At 39.1% G+C, this 22681-nt stretch overlaps 1 protein-coding gene across 2 annotated transcripts in view; it reads right to left on the bottom strand.

Moving 5' to 3' along the window:
- Nucleotides 1-11731: 11731 nt before the first annotated feature.
- Nucleotides 11732-22681, bottom strand: part of vstm2a (V-set and transmembrane domain containing 2A) — a 108698-nt gene continuing 97748 nt past the window's right edge. The window contains exons 5-6 of one of the 2 annotated variants that reach the window (XM_076887898.1): nt 15454-15509; nt 11732-15136 (exon numbers count right to left, since the gene is read on the bottom strand). In XM_076887898.1, the coding sequence (XP_076744013.1) occupies nt 15125-15136; nt 15454-15509 (68 nt within the window). In that variant the 3' untranslated portion in view covers nt 11732-15124. Of the gene's footprint in view, nt 15510-22681 lie in introns of both variants that reach the window. The other variant, XM_004568916.5, reaches the window with a different exon arrangement.

Genomic DNA, 22681 nt, shown 5'->3' with positions numbered 1-22681 from the left:
ATATTTATCTAAAAGTATATAACCACTACTAATATTACAAACCTTTAAAACCCAGTTGACAGCTTTAGTAGCTGTCATTTTACAGACGGTAAATTTTGTGCATATTTTAATATTGTTGATCAAAAATGGTAAAATTACATAAAAGTGATCATAAAATTGATATCTTATATGGCTTATTCTTAAGGTATTCATACATTTAATGCATTTGCACAATAAATATTTGATCCCTGTGAAATTACAAGCTTACATCATTAAAATTACAATCAATATCACTTAACGTCATTTTCTGGAAAGAAAATATTAGCTTACAATATAAAAGACCATGAGGTGAGTTGTTGTGTTTAAGCACCGTATACATAAAACTGAGTGGCCAATCCCAGTTTGAACCAGGACAAAGAATGATGGACAGACCTTATAAGGCCAACCAGTATTAATGTTTACTTCCAGATAATCACAGTGGAGGTGGGAAAATTCAGAAAGAACAATACCTCATTTCGAGGAAGAACAAGGGCCAATCACAGTCAACATCAGGCACAACAGGGCGCATTGCATTTCCAAGGCAAGTATACAAAACTCAAGCTCAGTAGCATTAGTCTGATAATAAAAGGCATGCTGTTTGTTCTAGCTTGGCACTAAATCTCTGTGATAAATCACACTGCACAGTGCTTGTTATCTGCAGTAAGTTTTAACTATTAAGTTTTAGGACAAGGGTGGCTGTGGCTCAGATCGTAGAGCAGATCAGCTACTGATCGGAAGGTTGGTGGTTTGATTCCTGCTCCCCCAGTCTGCATGCCAAATGTCCTTGGGCAAGATACTTACCCCAAATTGCCCTCCAATGCGTTCATCGGAGTGTGAATGTGTGTGAATGTTTATTAATTGCACCTGAGTTTAGAAGTGCTTGTATGAGTGTGAATGGGTGAATGAGGATGAATGAATAGAGCGCTTTGAGTACTCCACTCCGGGAGAGTAGAAAAGCGCTATATAAGAATCAGTCCATTTACCATTCTCTCATGATGATAACCATCGAGTCAACTGTCCACTTTTGACCACTCTGGATTTTACCTGTGGTTACCCCTCAGCCTCCTAGTAGATGCACCTATGGCATCAGTTTCAAAATTCGACATTGTTCTCATGTTATCGCAAAACGTGACCTTGAGGTCGAGATCACTGAGATTTGAACTCATCCAAGATTTAGTACTTACAGCTGTAGTATCAATGTAAAACTGCTTTGTTCTTGTGTCACATTCATAAATGTGGGTGTCCATGTCGCCCACTCAACCAGCTGTACCTCATCCATCTTTTAAGGCTGCGGGTAAAAACAGTTTACCTTTCCTCTGTCACAAAGTGTTGTTTTAATATAAGTCAAACAAATGAAAACAGCCTGTGAAAAATAGTTGGAAATATTAAAGAAGGAAGATTTGAGGCCAGATTTACTTATGTCTAATACAAAAACAGTGGATTTGTGACAGAGGCATTTGTCATATGTTGTGACTAAAAGTATTTTTGTAATGTCGCATATGGATTTTTCAGTTTAACTTCCAGGAGAAAAATATTTAAATGAGTCACACATACAGTCCATGGAGCATAATTTACTGCAAATTCCACAAACTAACGTAAAAAGTGCGTATTGTTTTCAGGAGGGGAAGATGTTTTCAGAACGAGTGTGTAATCAGCACTTTCTGTCGATGTGCAAAGCTGGTATTGCACTTTGGTTATAAAACTCTTCAATCTGCACTCGTGGTCCTGATTAATACTGTTTTCATGAAACATACAGACGTGAATTGAAATGTGCTTATTTTTCTCACAGCCAGCGATCTCTCTCTGTTGAATCTGGAATTAATGGTGTTACTTTGCATCATTCAGGCATTAATCTAACAATGTTCCATTAAAACATAATGTTATAAAGTCCAATGTTATACATTTTTCCCCTCACTGCACTGCTACATGTGTCCTTGGGCAAGACACTTCAGCCGTTGCCTACTGGTGGTGGCGCCAGTGTCTGGCAGCCTCGCCGCTGTCAGTGCGCCCCAGGGTGGCTGTGGCTACAATGTAGCTGCCATCACCAGTGTGTGAATGGGTGGATGACTGAATGTGTAAAGAACTTTGGGGTCCTTAGAGACTAGTAAAGCACTATACAAATACAGGCCATTTACCATATTAAGGATTTCCCTCTTTATGTGTTCCTGTTATGAAGGTAGTTAGATGACACAGAGGTAGTGAGTGAGACTAGAAACACGACAGGGGTGCAGTGAAGCTGTGAGGCAGTTAGCTTTCTTGGTGACATGGCCCATTAAAGGAACCTGGTAAAGTAAGTTCATTTAAACTATACTATTATTATTATTATTAGTATTATTATTACAAAGGGTAACAATATGACAGACATTTACATATTATCCTATAAGAATGAAACCAACTCAGGATTAAATGTGTTATTTTTTCAAATGTTATGTTTCCTACCAGAGTGATTAAATTGACTGGATGTTTGGTAACTGCAAAACCCTTTGTCACAAAATTCAGTTTTTTCTTCAGAAAAAAAAATCTTGTTTTTAAGTCTCTTATCACTTTTCCCCCTTTAGCATGCATCTTGGCTCACAGACCATCGGGTACAAGAGGTAAATTACTTCTAGCCCCCGGCAGGGTTTTAAGTTACATTTTTATATTAGACTATTTTTCCTGTGACTGTTTATCATTATAAGCACTCGTCTGTATAACAATCTAATTAGCCGGCAGACCAGAATATTTTATCTTTGCTCATTGTTCTGTTGTGTCTGTTTCTGTGCAATAAACACATTCATTTTCTCTGCCAGTTTTTAGACTGTCAGATTTGGATCAATTAATCACAACACAATGATAAGAAAAAGGAATAAATGTAGGCACAAATAATTACAAGATTATCTTTAATGACAGTGCTGTTGGTTTGGTATAAACTATAAGGTAGGTATGTTATATATTCTAATATAGTTGTACACGGGCAGTGGTTTCTTATACATTTATAATATAGTTCCTCTTAGCCTGGAATAATAAGCTTTATCAACAAAAATCAATAATAATTTAATGCACTAAGTTTGTAAGTGTTTTGATGAATAGCCACACCAAAAGCCAGACATTACAGATTAACTGTGTTAAGTGTACTTACAAACGAAATGATTTTAATTTAAGCAGGTGTGTTCATGTGTGAATCTCTGAGAAACTACCCAAACAACAGCTGATTTAAGAAACACCATGCACAGCCAATTACAATTTTATTCTGTTGCCCTGTTTGTGCAGTCAATCACATTATCTGTGCAGACTCAGAGACAATAAGCTGCTTCACAGCAGTAAAGGCCAGGCCAGCTAGCTGAAGATCCAACTGTGCTACCGTCATTATGAGCTGACAATGCTTCAGAGGCGGATTAAACTACTGAGAGGTGAGGCTTACTGGTAGATACGAGGGAACTGAATGTGTCATAAGCTCAATAATGCACTGTTCACTAAATAAGGCTATTGTCTGCTTTAAGTGATTATCTTATAAAATAAATACCAAATTATCTAAGAGGCCAGGGTCAGGCTTGATCTAGAGAGAGGGGTTCTCTCCTGAATCAAATCTGAGAGATTTCCACATTTTAAATGCTCGGGATGGTGAGATTTGAGAAACCTTTTGTCGCGCCAGCAAAGAGGGCAGGACAAAAAAGGCTGACAGTGTCCGTTTATTGACTTATTGGTATCACTGCACCATTGTTCCAATGCCCAAAGCTCTGACTATAATTACAATTTCCATAAGGTTTAATATAAATGAACATGAACTGTCCATTTCTGTTTAAGACACTTTTACTCATATTGTGTTACCGGTATTAAATGGTACAACAGCAAGTGAAGACCAAATATAAAATCATAATTCAAACCTAAGTATGTATATCTGCACATTTTCATCTCAACAAGAGATCAGATTAATAGTTTTATATAACTCTTATATAAAATATAATTACTTTTTTTAAGAGATTTTGGAAAAAACAATGAAGAGTTCCCTTAAAATCTACATTTCTTATTGATAGTCATGGTAGAAAAACAACAAAACCCTCTTATGTATGCATACTGCAGTCGGAGGAGTCTTTCAGAAGTTCTGACACTATTTCCAGTGAACTGATTGGTTATACATGGTGGCTTTTACCTCTTCTCTCAAACATAGCCTGCTCTGGAGCATGCTATGCATGCAGCTCACAATAAGTTACTATGGAGATGCAACCCAGTAAGAAGTGAACAAACTTCATACCTTTGAAAACCCAGGGTTACCTTGCTAAGCCTTCTTTGTACAACCGGTCTTTGGATGTTTGCCACAGTCTTTGTTGTTGTGGTGGTTTGCTGTTGTAATTCTCAGTTTGGGGTATTGTTGTTCTGCTCCACTGTGTTTTGATTTTCCATGTCTTTCCTCTGGTCTCTGTTACCTGAGTTTGGTCTCGATCCCCTTTCAGGTTACATCATCTTTTTTTTTTAATGTTAATTTCACAGTTTTTTAGATTTCCTTAGTAGTCGGTGTTTGTCCTCTCAGCCTTTGCCCGTCTGTTTTGCTCCCTCTCATTTCAGAATATTTGCTGTTACGTCTTTCTGCTTTGGAGTTTTGTATATATGGTGGCCATAAATGGGCCAATGGTGATTTTTCGTTTTATGGGCCGATGATTTTTTATTTTTGTTTTTTACATTCTCTCTTGTTTTTTCATCGCCCAATTTGCGCCAGAAAGAGGAAACCAGCGGACAAGCAACAGCAGCACGTTTAAGCTTGATCAGCTGTTGTTCGAATTTATTTAATATTACTTTCTAGTATCAGCTGATGTTTGCTGGAGCCACAGCTGTAAAAGCTGCTGGTCATGATGTCGGTTTGGATATCCAGGGAGCAGTGTTTGTCAAGTTACTTGAAAAAAGTAATCAGTAACTAATTACTAATTACTTCCCCCGCCCCAAAAGTAATCCTGTCACCTTACTGATTACTTATTTTCAAAAGTAATTACCTAAATAGGTAATAAAGCGATAGATCTTTCAGCCCAATGCTACTTTTTCTGCATAATCATATAAAATGTAATCAAATTAAAAAGTCTCTTTTTAAAACTTGCTTTATTAGTCTTTTATCTTTTAACTTTATGCATCAAGCAAAAGTTAAATTATATTTAACATTCTCTGACTGGAAGAAATTTGTTTAACATTTAAACCTATTTTCTGCACATTCCAGCACATAAAATAAAATAGTTTTTTGTGTTTACACTCACTCTTTCAAATAGATGCACATAAAGCACAGTACAAAATATACAAAATCAAAGACTCAGCAGTCCTGTTGCTCTATTCTCACCTGTATAGCAGGAGTGGGGCAGGTGGAGGTTTGCCCTGGTGCAGGTGTGTCGCAGCGGTCAGTGGAAGAATCCGGGAGTTTCTCTGAGTTTCACATTCCAGCGGCAGCGTATTTGGTGCTTGCTCAGAAGTTTAGGGGGTTTTTTTCGCTGTAAAAAGAAGTTTCGTTCCCACGCAGTGAGCAGCAGACACTAATGTTTTTGTCACTTTTTACGGAATCAAACTCAAAGTAAGGTCAGTACTTCCACGTTTTAAACGCTGCACGCTCATACTCTTTCCCGTACTCGATATATGATCCAAAAAATAATCATATTACGTGTTACTGCCCATCTCTGCTGGTGAGAGGGAAACATGAAGATGAAACCAGGAGATGTCCTTACTGAATCATCAGAGCTGAACAGGTGATGGAGAAACAGGTTTACCTTTTAGGTGACATGGATGAGTTGAAGGGAAGTTATGAACTGTTTCTGAGAGACAAATAACACCAGGATCCTTTTTTAGGCAGCTGACAGCTGGTAACTGTGCAGGGGCGGGTCTAGCAAAGTTTAAATAATTATCTGAATCGTACAACCAAAGTAGTCATGTGATGTCAAATGTATAGAAAATCTATTATTGTACACAGTAAAAAAATTTCAGGGTCCCATTGTAATTTCTTCAGAAGTAAGTATTGTATATGATGCCAGTATTTTCCCACATTTTCTAAATACTGTACCAGTATGGTGTAAAATGCCATCAAAAAGTCATTTAAGTTTTATTCTGTCTATGAAGTTTATGAAAATATCACTAAATCTGTCATTTATTATTTTTAATATTCAGTAATGATCATGTCTAACCTCTAGTCTTCTCTGTCTTAATGTCAGTTTTCCACCATGTGTTGTAGATAGTTCAGGAGGTTAAATCAACCAAGCAGTCTTTGGTTTCTGCTAAGTACTGTTTAGAATACCAGCATAGGGAGGATGATGTAGGTTGAAGTTTATTAGACTGATACAAATATACCAACAAGACGGTGTGCATCACTGTCACAACAGTGTTTGCTTTCATTCAAAGGCCGAGTTGAGAGTTGAGGCTCAGGGTTTTTATCGTTAACTCTGTTTCCCTGGGCCTTTTCCTGTGTTTTTGTGTGTCTTATTTTGAAAGAAATATTTACGTGTTACCATAGTGACCAGAGAGCATTAAGGGGCAGAGAGGAGGATGTTACTCTCAATGTTGTTGGCTCATTTTAGGAGGACGCTGCTCATAAAGTTACATAGTTACACAGTGAATTCAAGTTTATTATTATATCTACAAGATACCACAGTTTTTGTCTCGGTCGTATCATTTTATTTTTTTGTATTTATCTGCGACACCTTAAAGGCCGGTCCATGAAAAGGTTGTCTGGTATTAAACCGATCTGTGGCGCAAAAAGGGTTGGGGACCGCTCACCCAATCTGTATCAGGTTTACAAATGCATGACAAATGGACTGATTCTCATAAAGAACGTTTCTACTCTCCCAGAGCAGTATAATATATACAACGTGAATCACTCAGACATTTATAATAACCTTTTTTCCCTATACTTCATACCTAACATTTACACTCTTGAGGGTAGTATCTTGCCCAAGGATATATGCAGGATATTTGAACCAACCAAACATCCGATCAGCTCAAGGAAGAGTCTTCCATAGCATAACAATTGGTTTTGGAACAATAATACTGCATCACGTCTGTGTGATGTAGACAAAGCTTTATACCATAACTTATTCTCTCTTTCTCTTACACACACACACACACACACACACACACACACACACACACACACACACACCTTTCAACGGCTGTGATTTATCATGAACTGAAACTAATTTGTTTGTTCACACATAAGGAAAATGCTTGGTACAATAGTAGCTGTCTGTCCATACTTCCATAGTTTAATGAGGCAAGCTTCATATTCTGTCAGCACATATTCAACATAGCACTCCCCTGGCTCTGTTTTCATAATCAACACACCCACTCACCCACTGGAGAATAATTCCATAACTGTCTTCAAAACCCTTCTTTCTGTCTCTCATGTTGGGTTAAACTCATAGCTTTTTATTTTTACTCTCTAAGGTGACACTGCCTTTGTTGTTGTATTTAGTCATTGACAGCCATTCTAAGCCTGACATAGTATATTTTTGGCCGATATGCCAGTATGATTTTCTTCCAAAGCCTCTGGGGTTGGTAAATCCCTCGGCATCGAGGGATCCTTCGTATTGACGGCTCTGCACAAAAAACATCTCCATTCCTTTTGGCCCCTCGTCGAACAGAAAAATCAAGTGGGGTCAGAAAGTCATGCGGTACATTACAGTGACGGATTCCTGAAAGCCCAATAAAAACCCTTACATCAATGTCAGTTTCAATTGATTACTTTTAATGAGTCCAAATAAATAATGCAAGACTATTCGTCCACACTCTCTCTCTCACAGACACACACACACACACACACACACTGACAGGTAACAGAAACTTTCGTAAAGTTTAATGCCCTTCAATTACTTTGAGTTTGTTAAAATGTCTTTGAGTAGAACTGATCTCATTAAAATATCAGAGGACCTTTTATCTTAAGGCAGGATTTGTGAAAGCATGTAGGAGATCTGTATTCCTTTTTGATATATCAAAATAAGACCAAACAGCAAAACCTTTTCATGGATTGCTGCGAGCTGAGAAACCGCTCTCATTCCCAATGCATAACATACCGACAATTTGTCACTTCCCGAGGCGTCTCATAGTAACGTGAAAGGTAACCTACCGAGTCCCTATGATACACGCTGGATTGTAGATGGAATCCAATAGAATGATGCTCCCGGTGGTAACACACATTCCAGCCATGTATGCCAGCCCTAACCTTAACCCTAAGCCTGACCATAACCGTATCCCTGACCTTAACCACAACCTTAATTGTATTAGATAGTGTTTTCCAAAGCGATTCATGATGAGAAACTAAAATAAATGTAGATGTCTAGATTCATTCCAAACGGTTCTCATGCTTCCAAACATGTAAGATACAGATGGGTTGTGTGGCGTGTTTCTCCGTATTGGATGTTTGGTAATAATTTTGGAGAAACACTGTCTTTCATTCTGCTTTATGTTGGTCAGTTTAACATTTTCCCTTGAACATCTCTCTATTTGCAGAGTCCCTAAATACTGCTGCTCAACTTCTTTATGTTTCTTGGGTTCTGGTATTGATTTGCAGTTTTATGTTCATCAAAGTGGTTATTACTATCTAACTAGTAATAACTGGTAACACTTTTACTATAAATTTCCTTATGCGGACATAATGAGTAAATTACTCAATACTTACACATTTATACTCATGCTCACCAGAGGAATCTTATTAACCCTTTAAGACCTACCATAGAACCAAGTCCGCCAGAGCTTATATTATATTTTTACATGCTGTGTAGCCATTTTTGGGAGCATTTCAAGTTGCTATACATCAATACAACCATTATAGCCCAAACTTTAATAATATGTCTGCATTAGGTGCATAGTAATTACATAAATTGCAAAAAAGTGCAATAAACTACAAAAAAATTGAAAATCGGTTTTGTTTTTTTAACATATATTTCTAGTTAGAGAAATTTAAGAGGCTCATCCCTCAAAACTGTAAATACAAAAAAGTTGCACAAACTAGTTTCCCACCACAGGAAATTTATTTTGAGTGTCTTCATAGTTTTATTTTTGAAATACACCAATTTTTATATACTGCAGGAAAAACGAAAATAAATATTATAGTGCAAATTTGCAAAATAACAGCATATGCATCAAAATAAACTATTTCCAGCAGTGCAATATGAGTCTTAAGCATCCCAGAAACGACACAGAAAGTCATAAACTCAAACATAACTTTTTAAAACACAAGTATAGGCTCATAAGGCCCCGATCGTAAAAAAACTACATTTCCGCAAAATGACGTCACTTCCGGTTTCGGGCAGGTCATGTGGTCATGTGATAGTTCGCGCTGATGGACATAGGAAGTATTACAAACAGCTGATCGGATCGGCGAAGCTGTTTCTGGAATATCATGTTTTTGTTGCTGCAAGTGATTTTTATGCAGTTTTTGCAAAGCTATATGTGGAAGGAAACTGTGACCAAGGACAAGCTGATGGCATAAGATGTAAGTACAACTCCTCCGGTTTCATATGCAAAAAAAATTATTGCGCTAGCTTACGTGGTTGCAGTGCTACCGGGATTTAAAAATAGTTACGCAAAATGGAGCGTGCCCGCTCCGATCGGCTGTAAAGGGTTAACTTGAGACCATGCTACAAGGAAGAATAACACTGGTTCTTTGTTCAGAGTCTTCAAGGCTTTAGTGTCGTGACTATTGATCAAAAGAATATTGATTACTGTCTCTCAGGCCACCTTCAAATTCGGTACTGAGATTGTTATACTGGAGAGGGCATGAAAGAAATGTAATGAATTAGCAAAGCATGTGACTATTTCTGGAAGACTTCAATAGCAGATGGCATACTTTTCCAAATACACCCTGATCTTGATCATTATCTAACTAAGAAGTTTTAGTGAACAAAACCTTGGGGAGACCATGAGCACTTTACCTTTTTACTTGAGAGACCTGCCACAAAATTGGTTCTGAAGGTATCGAACTGTAGCACTAATTTTTAAAATATGACAAACAGTTGGGAAGTCGTTTGCTGTAAAGTGTAATGTATACTGTAAGCATTTACAACAGATGGAAAAAAATTACAATATTATATTTTTAGGAATATGAAGCTCTCTACAAAGTTCTCAAGAATGGGACAGCATGCTTTGTTTCCTTTTTTCTATTTTCTCCAACCTTTACACAATTCCATCCACGCAGTGTTCGTGGTTATTGAGGTGTGAGGAAGTTCCCGACAGCACATTGCCAAACACCACACAGTGCCACCAGTGGGGTACTTCACACTGAAGCTGGAATCAGAGCCGCTCTCATTCTCAGCACGGACCTTGTCTCTACAATGTATACGTGTATATTTTATGAGCATATGAAAATGTCTTTCTAACAGTATTATTTTTTCCTCCATGGAAACACATAAAAGGATGAACAGATCTTACCCATCTGTGATTCATCGTCTGCAGCAACACAACATATTTGAATATGCAAGGTGCAGAGAGGACAGTAATTTCCACGTACAATAATTCCCCCTACTTCTTTATGCAGCAGTACAAACAGTGTCCTGATTCGAGTGCCAGAGGCCGGTCGGTGGTTTGCTCTTTCTTTGCCTCCACATAAATAACTGTCATTGCTTGCTGAAATAACTAACACGGGCTGAGGGTTAATTTCATATTGCTGCTCATGTGTCTCTCTTGCTTTTGCTCTCTTTTGCTACTTTGCCTGTTTTGCATTCTGAATTCACTGATTAAGTAAACCTGATTAGCTGAGCTGCTGCTGCCAAATTCACTCCGCAGTTCGAAAGAGGATCTCGCTCTCTTAATTTACTAGTGCTCTTTCTTACCTTTCAAACAGACAAGTGGATGATGAGATTTGACGGCTCATTTTTACCAGCTGGGATGTTGTTTTCTGTTACTAAGTTTTGCACTGATGAAGGCTGCCAAAAGCAAGCGACCAAATTGCAAACTGCCTAAATACTTGTTACTCTTTTTACCACCAGCATCACAGTGCCTCGATTACGACTTGTTAAAAAATTGTGTTCGAATCTTTATGTCCCTCAGTGTTCTTCATGTTGAAGAACTTTAGATTTAAGCACAGTGGTACCATTATTAATACCGCGACTCTATAAGGGCTTTGACAAAGAAGCAGAGCATCAACAACATCAACATTTCATTCCACTATAACAGCTATTTAAGTTTTTAAGTAAACTTTCAGTCTATAGATGACAACCCCCCCCCCCTTTTATTCATTTTTGTAAGCAGAATATATCAGCACAATGACCTTTATCATTTCTGAATGATATATCATAATAGATCAAAACCTTTAATCCCTTCTTATATACTTGGATCAGCCACTTTTTTTATGATTATGAAGTAATTCAGTCAAGACTGTCAGTCTGCCCCAGGGCAGCTGTAGCTACAACTGTAGCTTGCCTCCACCAGTGTGTGAATGTGTGTGTGAATGGGTGGATGACTGGGTGTGTAAAGCGCTTTGGGGTCCCTAGGCGGGACTAGTAAAAGCGCTATACAAATACAGGCCATTTACCATTTAATTCAAAAATGATGCCAATCGCAAACATTTGTTTCTTTTTCTGTTTAGCTTTTTTCACATTTTTCAGTCTCTTGATGGTATATAAAGCAAGATTCTACGGTGCTATCAAACAAAAAGCTATTAATAATTCCAACATTTATTCCAAGTTGGAAACTGGGCCAGTGTTTAGCACTGTCAGCGCTCTCTAGCTCACTCACTAAAAACTCAGTATTTTAGCAACCAAACAGATGGGATTCCTCAGTGTTTGAATTTCATCTGTGAAAATGGTTTATTTAAATATTATTCTGGTATTGTCATTATAATACAAACTGTTGCAATGTTGCAGTACAGAAGCCTCACACAATAGCAAAGAAAAGAGAATTATAATTCATCAGAAGTTTTGACAGCTCAACAAACAGACAGGACCGCATTGAAATGAAATACATTAGAAGAAACAAATACATCTAGAGTGGGTGAAGAGTTGGCATATAAAACAGAACAAAAATGGCTGTGTGATGTTTCTGAAATAACATCCCTGGGTGTAGGAACTGCTGCTGTTACCATCACAGTGAACTGTTCTCCTCTTTGGTAATAGAGACCTTGCTGCTTGTAAGCAATTCAGCCTCTCCCAACACTCATACCAAGTATTAGTTATTATTTTTTTAACCACACCAATCAATCATTGCTCCCATCTCTCTTTCTTTGTTATTCAGTATGTTGCAAGGACCCACGATGAAGTGAGTCCCCTAGATTAAGATGAAGGCTTTATAAAGGAGATGTTTCTAATATATATAGATAGATAGATACTTTTTTTTTTGTCAAATACATTTTACCCATTTTCATTTTGAAGAGATGAAAACCCACTTTGGACTTGTTTACACTTGAATATGAGTACATGACACCATTGTTACAAGTACAGAACATCACTGGCCTCTGCCTTTTTAAATGGATTTAAAAAATGTTCTCATGCTGATTATTTCATTTACAAGTTGTACAATTCTGCATCTTTTTACATGAGGTTGGACACACCGTCCACTCTCTGGCACACATTCAAATCTCGTTCTCAATACACTGGAAAAGATTGTTTTCTCCTTGTAAACTAAATCATGTTACATAGCTTTTCAAAACAATCCGTCGAGTGGCATATATGTGACAGCGATGTTAGATTAACTGTCTAAATGTGCATTGAAGCTATTTGAAACTTGAGGCATTAGACAGGGTCGCCCTCCATCGCCCGCACATCTTGTACCCAGCCTTGATGCTTCTGATCAGAAGATGTCTCTGCTCTTATCCCAAAGCACGACACATTCTGTCAGCCTTTGAAGCTCCGAGCTGGATCAACAAGTTTTCACACAACTGTTATTGGAAATGCATCTATACAAGGGAGAATTTGATTTAGCTTTGACTGCAAAGCAGAATGAAAGCTCAAAGTGAAGTGAACATTTACCTTTTTTGGGACATACACAGTAATCATTTCAAAATGCTGTATGCGTGTGATCAAAACGCCCTGAGATCAGGTCCATAATAACTGAAAACCCTGCCTGATTTAAACATCTCTGATCTCTCATTCAACATCATCTTCTCAGTAATGTCCAGACAGCTTCCAGCATAGCTGCTATTTTTAGATCACTCCCTGGAAGTTTTTTCTTTTACCACATGACGTGTACATCCTGTGATTTCACCGTGGACCTCAAACTTGCACGGTGACCAAACAGCAACTTGACTCGGCCGTCGCTGGTGATGGGATCTGGGTTTCCAGCTGTGATCCAATAGTTTGAAGGCAGCAGATCAGATGAGGTGGGAAATAAGAAGCATGCTCATCATTTTTTTTTTTTTGACATTCATGAGGTTGTGCACCATGACATGCTGTGTGTCTGGTCCTGCATTGGTGCGAGGTGCCTCAGGGAAATGCTATTGCTTTCCAGTTTTTCACCCACATCAACACAATCTTTGCTTTTTACGTGCATTATCTGCCTCCCTGTAACTTTTTCCTGAAACTGAAAATCCGATTTTAATAAAACTGAAGGACATCAGCACATATTGCAGAGGCAAGCCAGGGATAAATGTACAGGGTGATCTAAAAATACCACCTGTGCACAAGAAGATGATCTTGAACAAGAGGTTGGCCAATTTTAAATGATATGGCCAAGAGTTGATTTTTTTAGGGGGTGTGGGGTGGATTCCCAGAATTTTTTGATCACTCCTTATATACTATGCATGAAAGCCAGCTTACACCATATAATAAATTATGACTTCTATTATCATGCTTTATCTTTGACCACCTTAAAAGTTGGGCTAAGCAAGAAGAAAGATGGGAAATAAAGCACTGATCTCGTTGCAGGGTGATTGGTGCTCTCTGGCACTGAATTTTATGGTCGATAATATTCATTTACAGTATCCTTCTTGAGACATCTGTCAGCTATTCGCTTAATCATAAATATTTCACTTTAAATTGGAACATTGGTGCACAATGTCCTTTCAGCTCAAAAGTTAACAAGGAAAGAATCCGTTTTTCTTTTGGAGGTTATCCTCAGTCATGCTAATGATCTAAGCTATGTGTACTATGAAACCCCACCACGCCTTTGCCTCTGTTTGTGTCAGATTGTCAAAGCGGTATATTTTTAATAAATGCTATGCATGAATAAAAAACTCTGTGATATATCATCTGAAGATAAAGCTAAAAATATATTAATGTGAGATTAAGAGAGAAAAAATAAACGTATTTCACATAATGAGTATACTCTCTGTGTCACTGGATCTCATGTCACCACCCTGCCACTCAGACTTGTACCTGTATGTGTGTCACTGTATGCATTAGGAATCATAACCAATAAATGCTAGCTATCCTCATCATCCAAAGTGGGCAAATCCTCATTCATCCTCTGTAATTATAGCAGGGAGGTGCACAGCATCTGAAGCATGTCATTTAGCAAAGGTCCAGGTCAGTTAACATCAATCATCCAATGGTCACATATTACAATTTTGAATGACTCGTAACTTGTGACATCCTTTTTTATTCCTACCAAGGATGCGATACAAATTAAAATGACATAGGGACATTTTTTTCACATCAAAGTTAGCACATTAAAATAAAGCTAAATTCAAAATATCGTAACACTGAACTCCAAATGTTTGACTCATGTAGGTCAACTAATGTGTTATCCTCTCTTCTAAGCCTTCAGACCGATAAGCATGCATATCCCCGGATGGATCACTAACAAGATGTTAAATTATGCACAATGGAAAGCTGGGTGGCTGATACAGCTGAAAGAAAAATTGGAAAATTTAACCTTTCGTTAACCTGTTGGTTAATGGTAACAGTCTAAATTAACACATACTTGAATATAAATTATCTCTTTGAGAGGGCTAAGAGTGCCTATTCACATTGAAGTTCCATGGTCAATATGGTGAGTGGTAGCTATGTATACAGCACATACAGTAATTCTAGGTGCTTCAAATAAAACAGATATAGATACAGATCTAGAATTATATATATTACACAAATATAGACTCTCCTTTTTTTGTTCGCTTTTGAGCAATGAACGCATGAACTGGAACAGCGAAACCATAAGAAAGTCATTCTTCCATGAGATTTATCCAACAAGATACAGAGTCCAGTTGTCACATAGGAGCGTTGCACCTCAGGTGGTGTCAGGATGACGTCTGTACAAAAGGTAATCCGACAGCTTTAAATGTGACTGGTGTTTACATTGGCTAATAACAATGTGCTGGGTGCAAGAGCAGTAGTGGCTAGGACACGAGGGGGGGGGGCAACTGTGCTGTCCGCAATATGGTGGAGAGATGTGTGTGGGGTAAGGGGGGGGGGGGGGGGGCGGGGGGGGGGGGCAGGGAGTAAAACAGGCATTTTTTTTCTCATTCGCTTTGAGAGCAAACAGAAAAAGAGAGAGTGAGTGAGAGAGAGAGAGAGACCTGGGTGCAAACCATGTCAGTTCCTCAAATTATAACAAGGCATTCCTCACCAAACCACACGCCACGAGGAGGACAGCCAGTCCATAGCTGGATGATATTCTTGTACCTGTAAAGATAAGAAACAGAAGCACAAAAACACTGTTACTATTCTATTTTCTTCCCCGTGACCAAAACTCTCTACAGGAACACAAATCCTTTCCTATGAGCTTGTTTAAGGCCTACAGCACATATGAAAAAATGACTTTTCATGTTTGGAAATACAAGAACTGGAGCATTAAAAAAAGGCTCTTAGTGAGAAAGAGTTTGTCCATAAACATGTAATAACAAATCAAATTAAATAATCACCATGTTCTTTCTCTTAAAGTTGAATCTGACATCAATGACGCTCACGTATACTGTCAAGTATGGTGGTTCTTTCCTTGAGCTAAATACTTTTTGTTTTTACCATATCACACCATTCACTCTGTGAAGGTTTTCAGTCATCCAGGTCATCGTAGTCTAAGGAGCTTGGAAAGAAAAGCATCTGGACTTCTTTAAGTTTACTTGAAGACGTTTCATCTGAGAAGCTTCTTCAGTTCTAAGAGCAGCGAGTGGTGGAGAGTCCAAGAATTTAAGCCCTAGGGGAGTGTCCCCACAAGAGGGTCATGGACCCCTTATTGATTGTCTACCTAATCACAGGAGCCAAGGTGTGAAAATGGGTGTGGGTCACAATCAGCCAAGGTTTTGGGTGAATCCATTGTGAAGCCTGGCCCCACCCTACCATGTGACTTCCTGAGGTCAAATGGCCCAGGATGTGAGTGGGCATTAAGGCATCTTGGAAGGATCTCAGAACTGGATTATAGATGATAGACAGTTGGTGTTGTAAGCCACCGCCTCTGTTCAAAGATGGTCGTTCAGAGTGGACATAGATGGATTCTTTCACTCCTCTTTCAAACCATCTGTCTTCTCTCCACCAGTTGCTCTTAGAACTGAAGATGCTTTTCAGATGAAACATCTTCAAGAAATTTAAAGAAGTCCAGTCACCTTTCTTTCCAAGCTCCTTAGACATATCACAGATCTATTTTTTTTTTTTAAATTTGAGGTATTTCTCAATACAAGAAGAAAAAAATGCTGTAGTTTTACTTTAAGGCTCCTAATTATAATATTTGGTGCCTGACTTGGATAAGATAATGCTAAACCTTAGCTTAAGGTGAGGATTAAAGTTTTTTCAAATCTCTACAGTAAATGGTAAATGGCCTGTATTTATATAGCGCTTTTCTAGTCCCTAAGGACCCCAAAGTGCTTTACACATCCAGTCATCCACCCATTCACACACAGGTGATGGCAGCTACACTGTAGCCACAGCCACCCTGGGGCGCACTGACAGAGGCGAGGCTGCCGGACACTGGCGCCACCGGGCCCTCTGACCACCACCAGTAGGCAACGGGTGAAGTGTCTTGCCCAAGGACACAACGACCGAGACTGTCCAAGCCAGGGCTCGAACCGGCAACCTTCCGATTACAAGGCGAACTCCCAACTCTTGAGCCACGATCGCCCTGTATCAACAATGCAGTAATGCAGTAATTACAGTATCAACTTGGTAACTAAGAAAAATAGTTGTAAAGTGAAGTCGTAAAATTAGTTACTGTTGCAAATCTGCACATACATGTTTAGTAAATGCGGGCTGATGTCCTGTCATTAGTGTGTGCCATTAAGCTGAGGCGCACTTGGGTATATATAGTGTGTGACTATAGCTGCCGACATATAAGTCTAACACCGTTAGGCATTTGAAAAAGAAAAACAACACGATCTCTGCAGCAACAGCAGGTGCTTGTGGGTTGAAGGTGGTAAATGAAAGTGCTACTTCAAGACACTTTTTAGAAGAAAGATTCTGATTATTGCAAATACTCTCAGAAGCAATTTAACTTCTGATCTTTTTTTTCTATTTCAATGAAATCCTCGTGTTAGCTTTACTCAAGAACTATGACACTGTGTCATCCTGCTAGCTCTTTCTGTTTATTATTTTGTGCGAGTGTGTTCAAAATGAATGATATATATATACACAACTGGTTTATTTTGCTCGACATGTGGTTTCTTGTTGTTTTACACCCACATCTGTATTTCAGGTTCTGTCCAACATATGGTCTAGATGGAGTAGAGTCTAAATGTAGCCCATACAGCTCCTGCTACGTACAGTATATAGACAGTTGAGTAGGTTTTAGGAGCGATCGTGGCTCAAGAGTTGGGCGTTCGTCTTGTAATCGAGAAGGTTGCCGGTTCGAGCCCCGGCTCCGACAGTCTCGGTCGTTGTGTCCTTGGGCGAGACATTTCACCCGTTGCCTACTGGTGGTGGTCAGAGGGCCCGGTGGCGCCAGTGTCCGGCAGCCTCGCCTCTGTCAGTGCGCCCCAGGGCGACTGTGGCTACATGTAGCTTGCCATCACGTGTGTGTGAATGGGTGAATGGGTGGATGATTGTGTATAGTGTAAAGCGCTTTGGGGTCCTTAGGACCAAGTAAAGCGCTATACAAATACAGACCATTTACCGTTTTAAAAGCTTTTATGTTTTTATTTAGTCAAGCTAAAAAGACATTTAAAAAAAAAATCTGCCAGAAAATTCAACATTAATGAATCAATGGTACAGAAGCAAGAAGAATGAGTTGGGGAAAGTTTGACATATCTGATCGCTTAATGTGCCTTATATTCAGGCACCTTATAATACGGTAGCTTCTATCTTCCTTTAGCATGTCCAGATGTCCAACTTTTTGTGTGATGGTAGCATCTTTCCCTTTTGGGTGCTACCGCAGGTGCCTTTGACCGTGTAAAACATTTGTCGACATTGTTGTGTTTGTTGGGGAGAAAACTTGCAGACATAAAGTACAGCACTTCAGAGTCACACTGCTAGCGATCGAAGATTTATGTAAATGTGACAAGCTGAACGCATTCTGTTCTGTACGGGAGACACAGCACGGAGGAGAGTGACTGACAATGGTCTACAGCCGATCAGGAGGCAGAACACAATGCCCTGTAAAAAAACAAACAAACAAACACAAAAAAGCAAAATTGCACAAAAAAAATTTGTGAAACAGTGAGGCCGCGAAAGGTGAACCACGTTACAGCGAGGGACCACTGTACTTGAAATATGAGATTGACAAAAATGAAGCAAAATTGTAGAGATTCAGCTTGTAATGGTTGAAGGAAAAGAAAGTGTCTGCTGCACAGGCTGAGGGTTTCAAATACTCCACACACCTAATCCCAGAAAACCTGTTTCTAAACATGTGAATTTTAGAAAGAAATTCAAACGACCAAAAATAGACTTGAAATTGTCTACAAAGAAACACAAAGTGCTGTGATTAAACCAGGAGAGGCAGACAACTACAAAGAAAGTGAAAATGACCAGAAAGAGACCAAAACCAAACACTAAAAGGCAGAAAAAAGAAAAAAAATGCAAATTAGCCCAAAAAGCGATTGGAAAGAGTCAGAAAAAAGGTGTCACTGAGTCTAAACATGACCAAAAAGAGAAGAAAGTAGACCAGAGACAGAAATGTGTTAAAAGAAATGCAAATGAAACACATAAACAGAGAGACAAAGAGAAGAGAGAGACATATAAACTGACTGCAAAGAGATGCAAACCAAGTCGTCTTATGTGCCTTTACCTATATAAACAGGGGGAATGTTAATCTATGTGTGATTGATGTTATAAATACATTCATTTAATTCTAGCACCTTTACTGAAATCCTGGAAAACTGTAAATAAAGGCTTTTGGACTGCTCTGAAAACATTTTGCATGGGCAGTTAGCATTGCCTAAGACCTGACAAGCTGCTATCACCACTGCGGGCAACTCTGACTGTTTACTGAGCATCTGACATGACTAACAACTGCAAACTAGAACACAACCTCCTCAGCCTACAGTGTGATCCGCTTGCGTCTTGGAAACATTGAGCCAGAACTGATGAGAGCAAAGTAACAAATGACAGCTGTACAATCGGCCCAGCAGATGTCTGTGGACGTAATACTAGGACACTTTTAGTGTTGAATTCTTAGATAGGGAAAGAAATACCATGAAATAAAGCAGGATTTCAGTAATATTCATTAAAAAAATCACATTATTCAGTAAACTATATTAACATTTACTAGATTCCTGTGTCATACTGGAATCATTCTTAGAACTGGTACAGTTCTAAGAAGAAACTGTACCAGGGGAGCCCACTGTTCCTCGCAGCTCTGGATTGTCAAGGCTGCTGAGGGTTAGGGGACGTAAGGAAGGGATGGTGGTGCAGAGATGGAGGGCTTTGACCCTTTATTCCTCCCCACCACATCTCATTTGGCTCGAGGTGATCTAGAGAACAGGAGTGCCACAGAGGAGCAGCAATCACTCTAGGCCAAAACATCCTTCACACAGAGAATAATTAATCAGCTTCCAGCTAGAAGCCGCAGAAAAGCACAGATGCAGTGATACAGGACAAAAAAATCTGCATATCTACTGAACTATTTTACAATAATCTACTCTGTATATAAAAGTACGCAGCTTTAACTGTGATTTCACTGTTGCAAACTGTTAATTACCTCAGGATGGAGGATGTGCCTTTGACTTCATTTTCTATTTTTCATCATTCTTTGTCAATAAAAGTAAAACCATGAAAGATTGTTTTTCTCAGGGCTTTGAGTTGCCATGCTGCACCACTGTGTTCATCCTACATCTACTGTTTTGCCAAAGTTTTCAAACTGCTCTAGTTTTTTCTGTTCTTGACTCTGTATGATGTCACTAAGAAACCGCCATCATTACATGGACCTCTCATGGACACTCAGCTCTGACTGCGATCACAAAAGCTCCGTCTGAAAGCTGGCTTAAAGGCAAGGGAAGGTAGATTGTTTCAAATACAGGATGAGAGGCTGTGCCAAGATCCTGTGTAAGAAAGAAAATATTTTAAACTATGAATGATGCAGTAGTGATGCTCTAGTAGAATCCAATAATTAGTAAACTATTCTGAGCGTGTCATGTCTGAAAAGGGCTGCAGACAGCACCTGTGTTCTGCTGTGGAAGAAAGACATCCTCATTAAAAATCTCGCTGTAGCTCTAACACTTCCCTCTTAAGTACCACAAAACACTGACTATCTAGCAGAGTGTGTTGTCATGTTTTAGTTGCATGTATCTTTTAACTCCTAATTTCAGCAGGGCAACTAAGGGTCTGAAACAAAGTCACTTGATATCTACCCCTTTAGAACTCTTTATAATGACTGTTAACAGGAGTTTAGCTTAAGCAGAGTTCAGCTAACAGGAAGGTTTAACTGACAGGTGAGATGCAATTCTCCGTTTCACAGTGCAGTATTTATGGCTCAATGAGTGCAAAATAATAACACTTGAAGTTTGCAAAGCAAAAGTAGTTTTATAGGAGAAGTTGAGTGTTTTTCAGATGAAAATGGAGCAACAGTTGATTAAAAAACACTTGCCATCTGTCCAGAATAAAAATATTGTGCTTTGGGATTATGTTTCAATTCATAGAGTAGGGAAAATTGCACAACCTAAACTGAACAAAACTGAAAAACTCTGAGGATATCTAACATAGCTCATGTGTGCAATACAGCATTTATTTGTAACTCACAACCTGCGTTATATACACAACCTAAAGGAAAGGAAAAGTAGCAATAATAGAATTCAAAAGATTCAAATCCAAAGTAGTTGTTGGCCGAACTCCCTATTGAAGACCCAAGAAGCATTGATAAAAGACAGCCTGCTATTTTTACAACCAAATACAGCAGCAGTATAATGCAGTGAGGCAGGGCTGCTTGATTAGGTCATGATGACCTCCTTCTGGATATAACCCAACAATGATGGGTCACTGCACACCACCCTGCACAGCTGCGTAGGATCATTTCTTTAGTGTTAGTTGTGACGTCTTCCAGATGCACTTCAAAATCTGCTGAACTGACTCTGAATTATTACGCTCTAGTCCCCCCAGAATCTGGTGATCAAGCCACGTACAAAACAGCACAGAGATTGTTATTCATACATTATTGATTTGCTGTTGTGCTGCTTTCCATTGTTTCGTGTGGGATTTCCAAAGCCATTTTTCAGTTTGCTTATCTGAGAGAACACAAACAATAAGGGAAGGCACATGTACCATAGATATGATTCTATCAGGTAAAAGAAAAGATCAGCCACACTATCAGCACTGCACCATGTTCATATGAAATCTCTGAAGCAACATCTTGTAGTCATCATAGTCCTTCATAAGTTATAAAGACTGCCAGTTGTGTCCAGTAAATCGGAGGTTTGCCCAAAAGTTAATTTCATTTTTTTTCTTTTACATGGAAACCACAATACAAGAAGAAGAAAAACAAAAACCTTTTTTTTTTTATCTGCTGGTCAATTTGGAGAGTCTGGCAAAAAGAAAAAACTAGCAAAATACATATTTAGGGCTTAGTTTAATTAGACAGTTCACATGTATATTTACCGATTGAGTCCATGTTCTCACAGTGTTTGTGTCCATTCTCTACCCATGCTCCAGTATATGTGCACAAAATCAAAGTAAGTGTTAAATTAAGCTTAAATTATGTTTTATTTTACTTGGAGGATGTTCATTCATTTATTTATTTATTGTAAGTAAGATTTAAATACTGTAGCAAAAGATGACGGTACTCCTAGTTGGCTGTGTCTAAAATTTAGAGCTAAATGGACTGATTCTTATATAGCGCTTTTCTACTCTCCCAGAGTACTCAAAGCGCTCTATACAACATGCCTCATTCACCCATTCACTTCTAAACACAAGTGCAAACTAATCTACATTCACCCACAGCCACACTCCGATGAACGCATCGGAGGGCAGTTTTGGGGTTAGTATCTTGCCCAAGGACACTTGACATGCAGATTGGGGAAGTCTAGGATCAAACCACCAACCTTCCGATCAGTAGCTGATCTGCTCTACCACCTGAGCCACAGCCACCACAGCCACAGCTAGTAAAAGTAAAATAGGAAACTTATAACTTATAACTTATAACACCATGAGACCGGACAGTGTGCGCACCGCGGATGACGTCAGTGCGCACACTGTGTCTGAGGAGGATGTGCGGAAGTGCTTCAGGAAGGTGAACGCTCGCAAAGCTACTGGTCCGGACGGGATTCCCGGCCGCGTCCTCAGGTCATGCGCGGCTCAGCTGGCTGGAGTGTTCACGCACATCTTCAACCTTTCCCTCTCTCTGTCTGTAGTCCCAGCCTGCTTCAAAATGGCCACCGTCGTCCCTGTACCCAAATCCTCCACCATCTCCTCATTGAACGACTGGCGACCTGTAGCCCTGACCC

This window comes from Maylandia zebra, linkage group LG9 (assembly GCF_041146795.1).
Source record: "Maylandia zebra isolate NMK-2024a linkage group LG9, Mzebra_GT3a, whole genome shotgun sequence".
Lineage (NCBI taxonomy): Eukaryota > Metazoa > Chordata > Actinopteri > Cichliformes > Cichlidae > Maylandia > Maylandia zebra.
The sequence above is the reverse complement of the archived record's forward strand: the minus strand, read 5'-3'. Positions and strand labels throughout refer to the sequence as shown.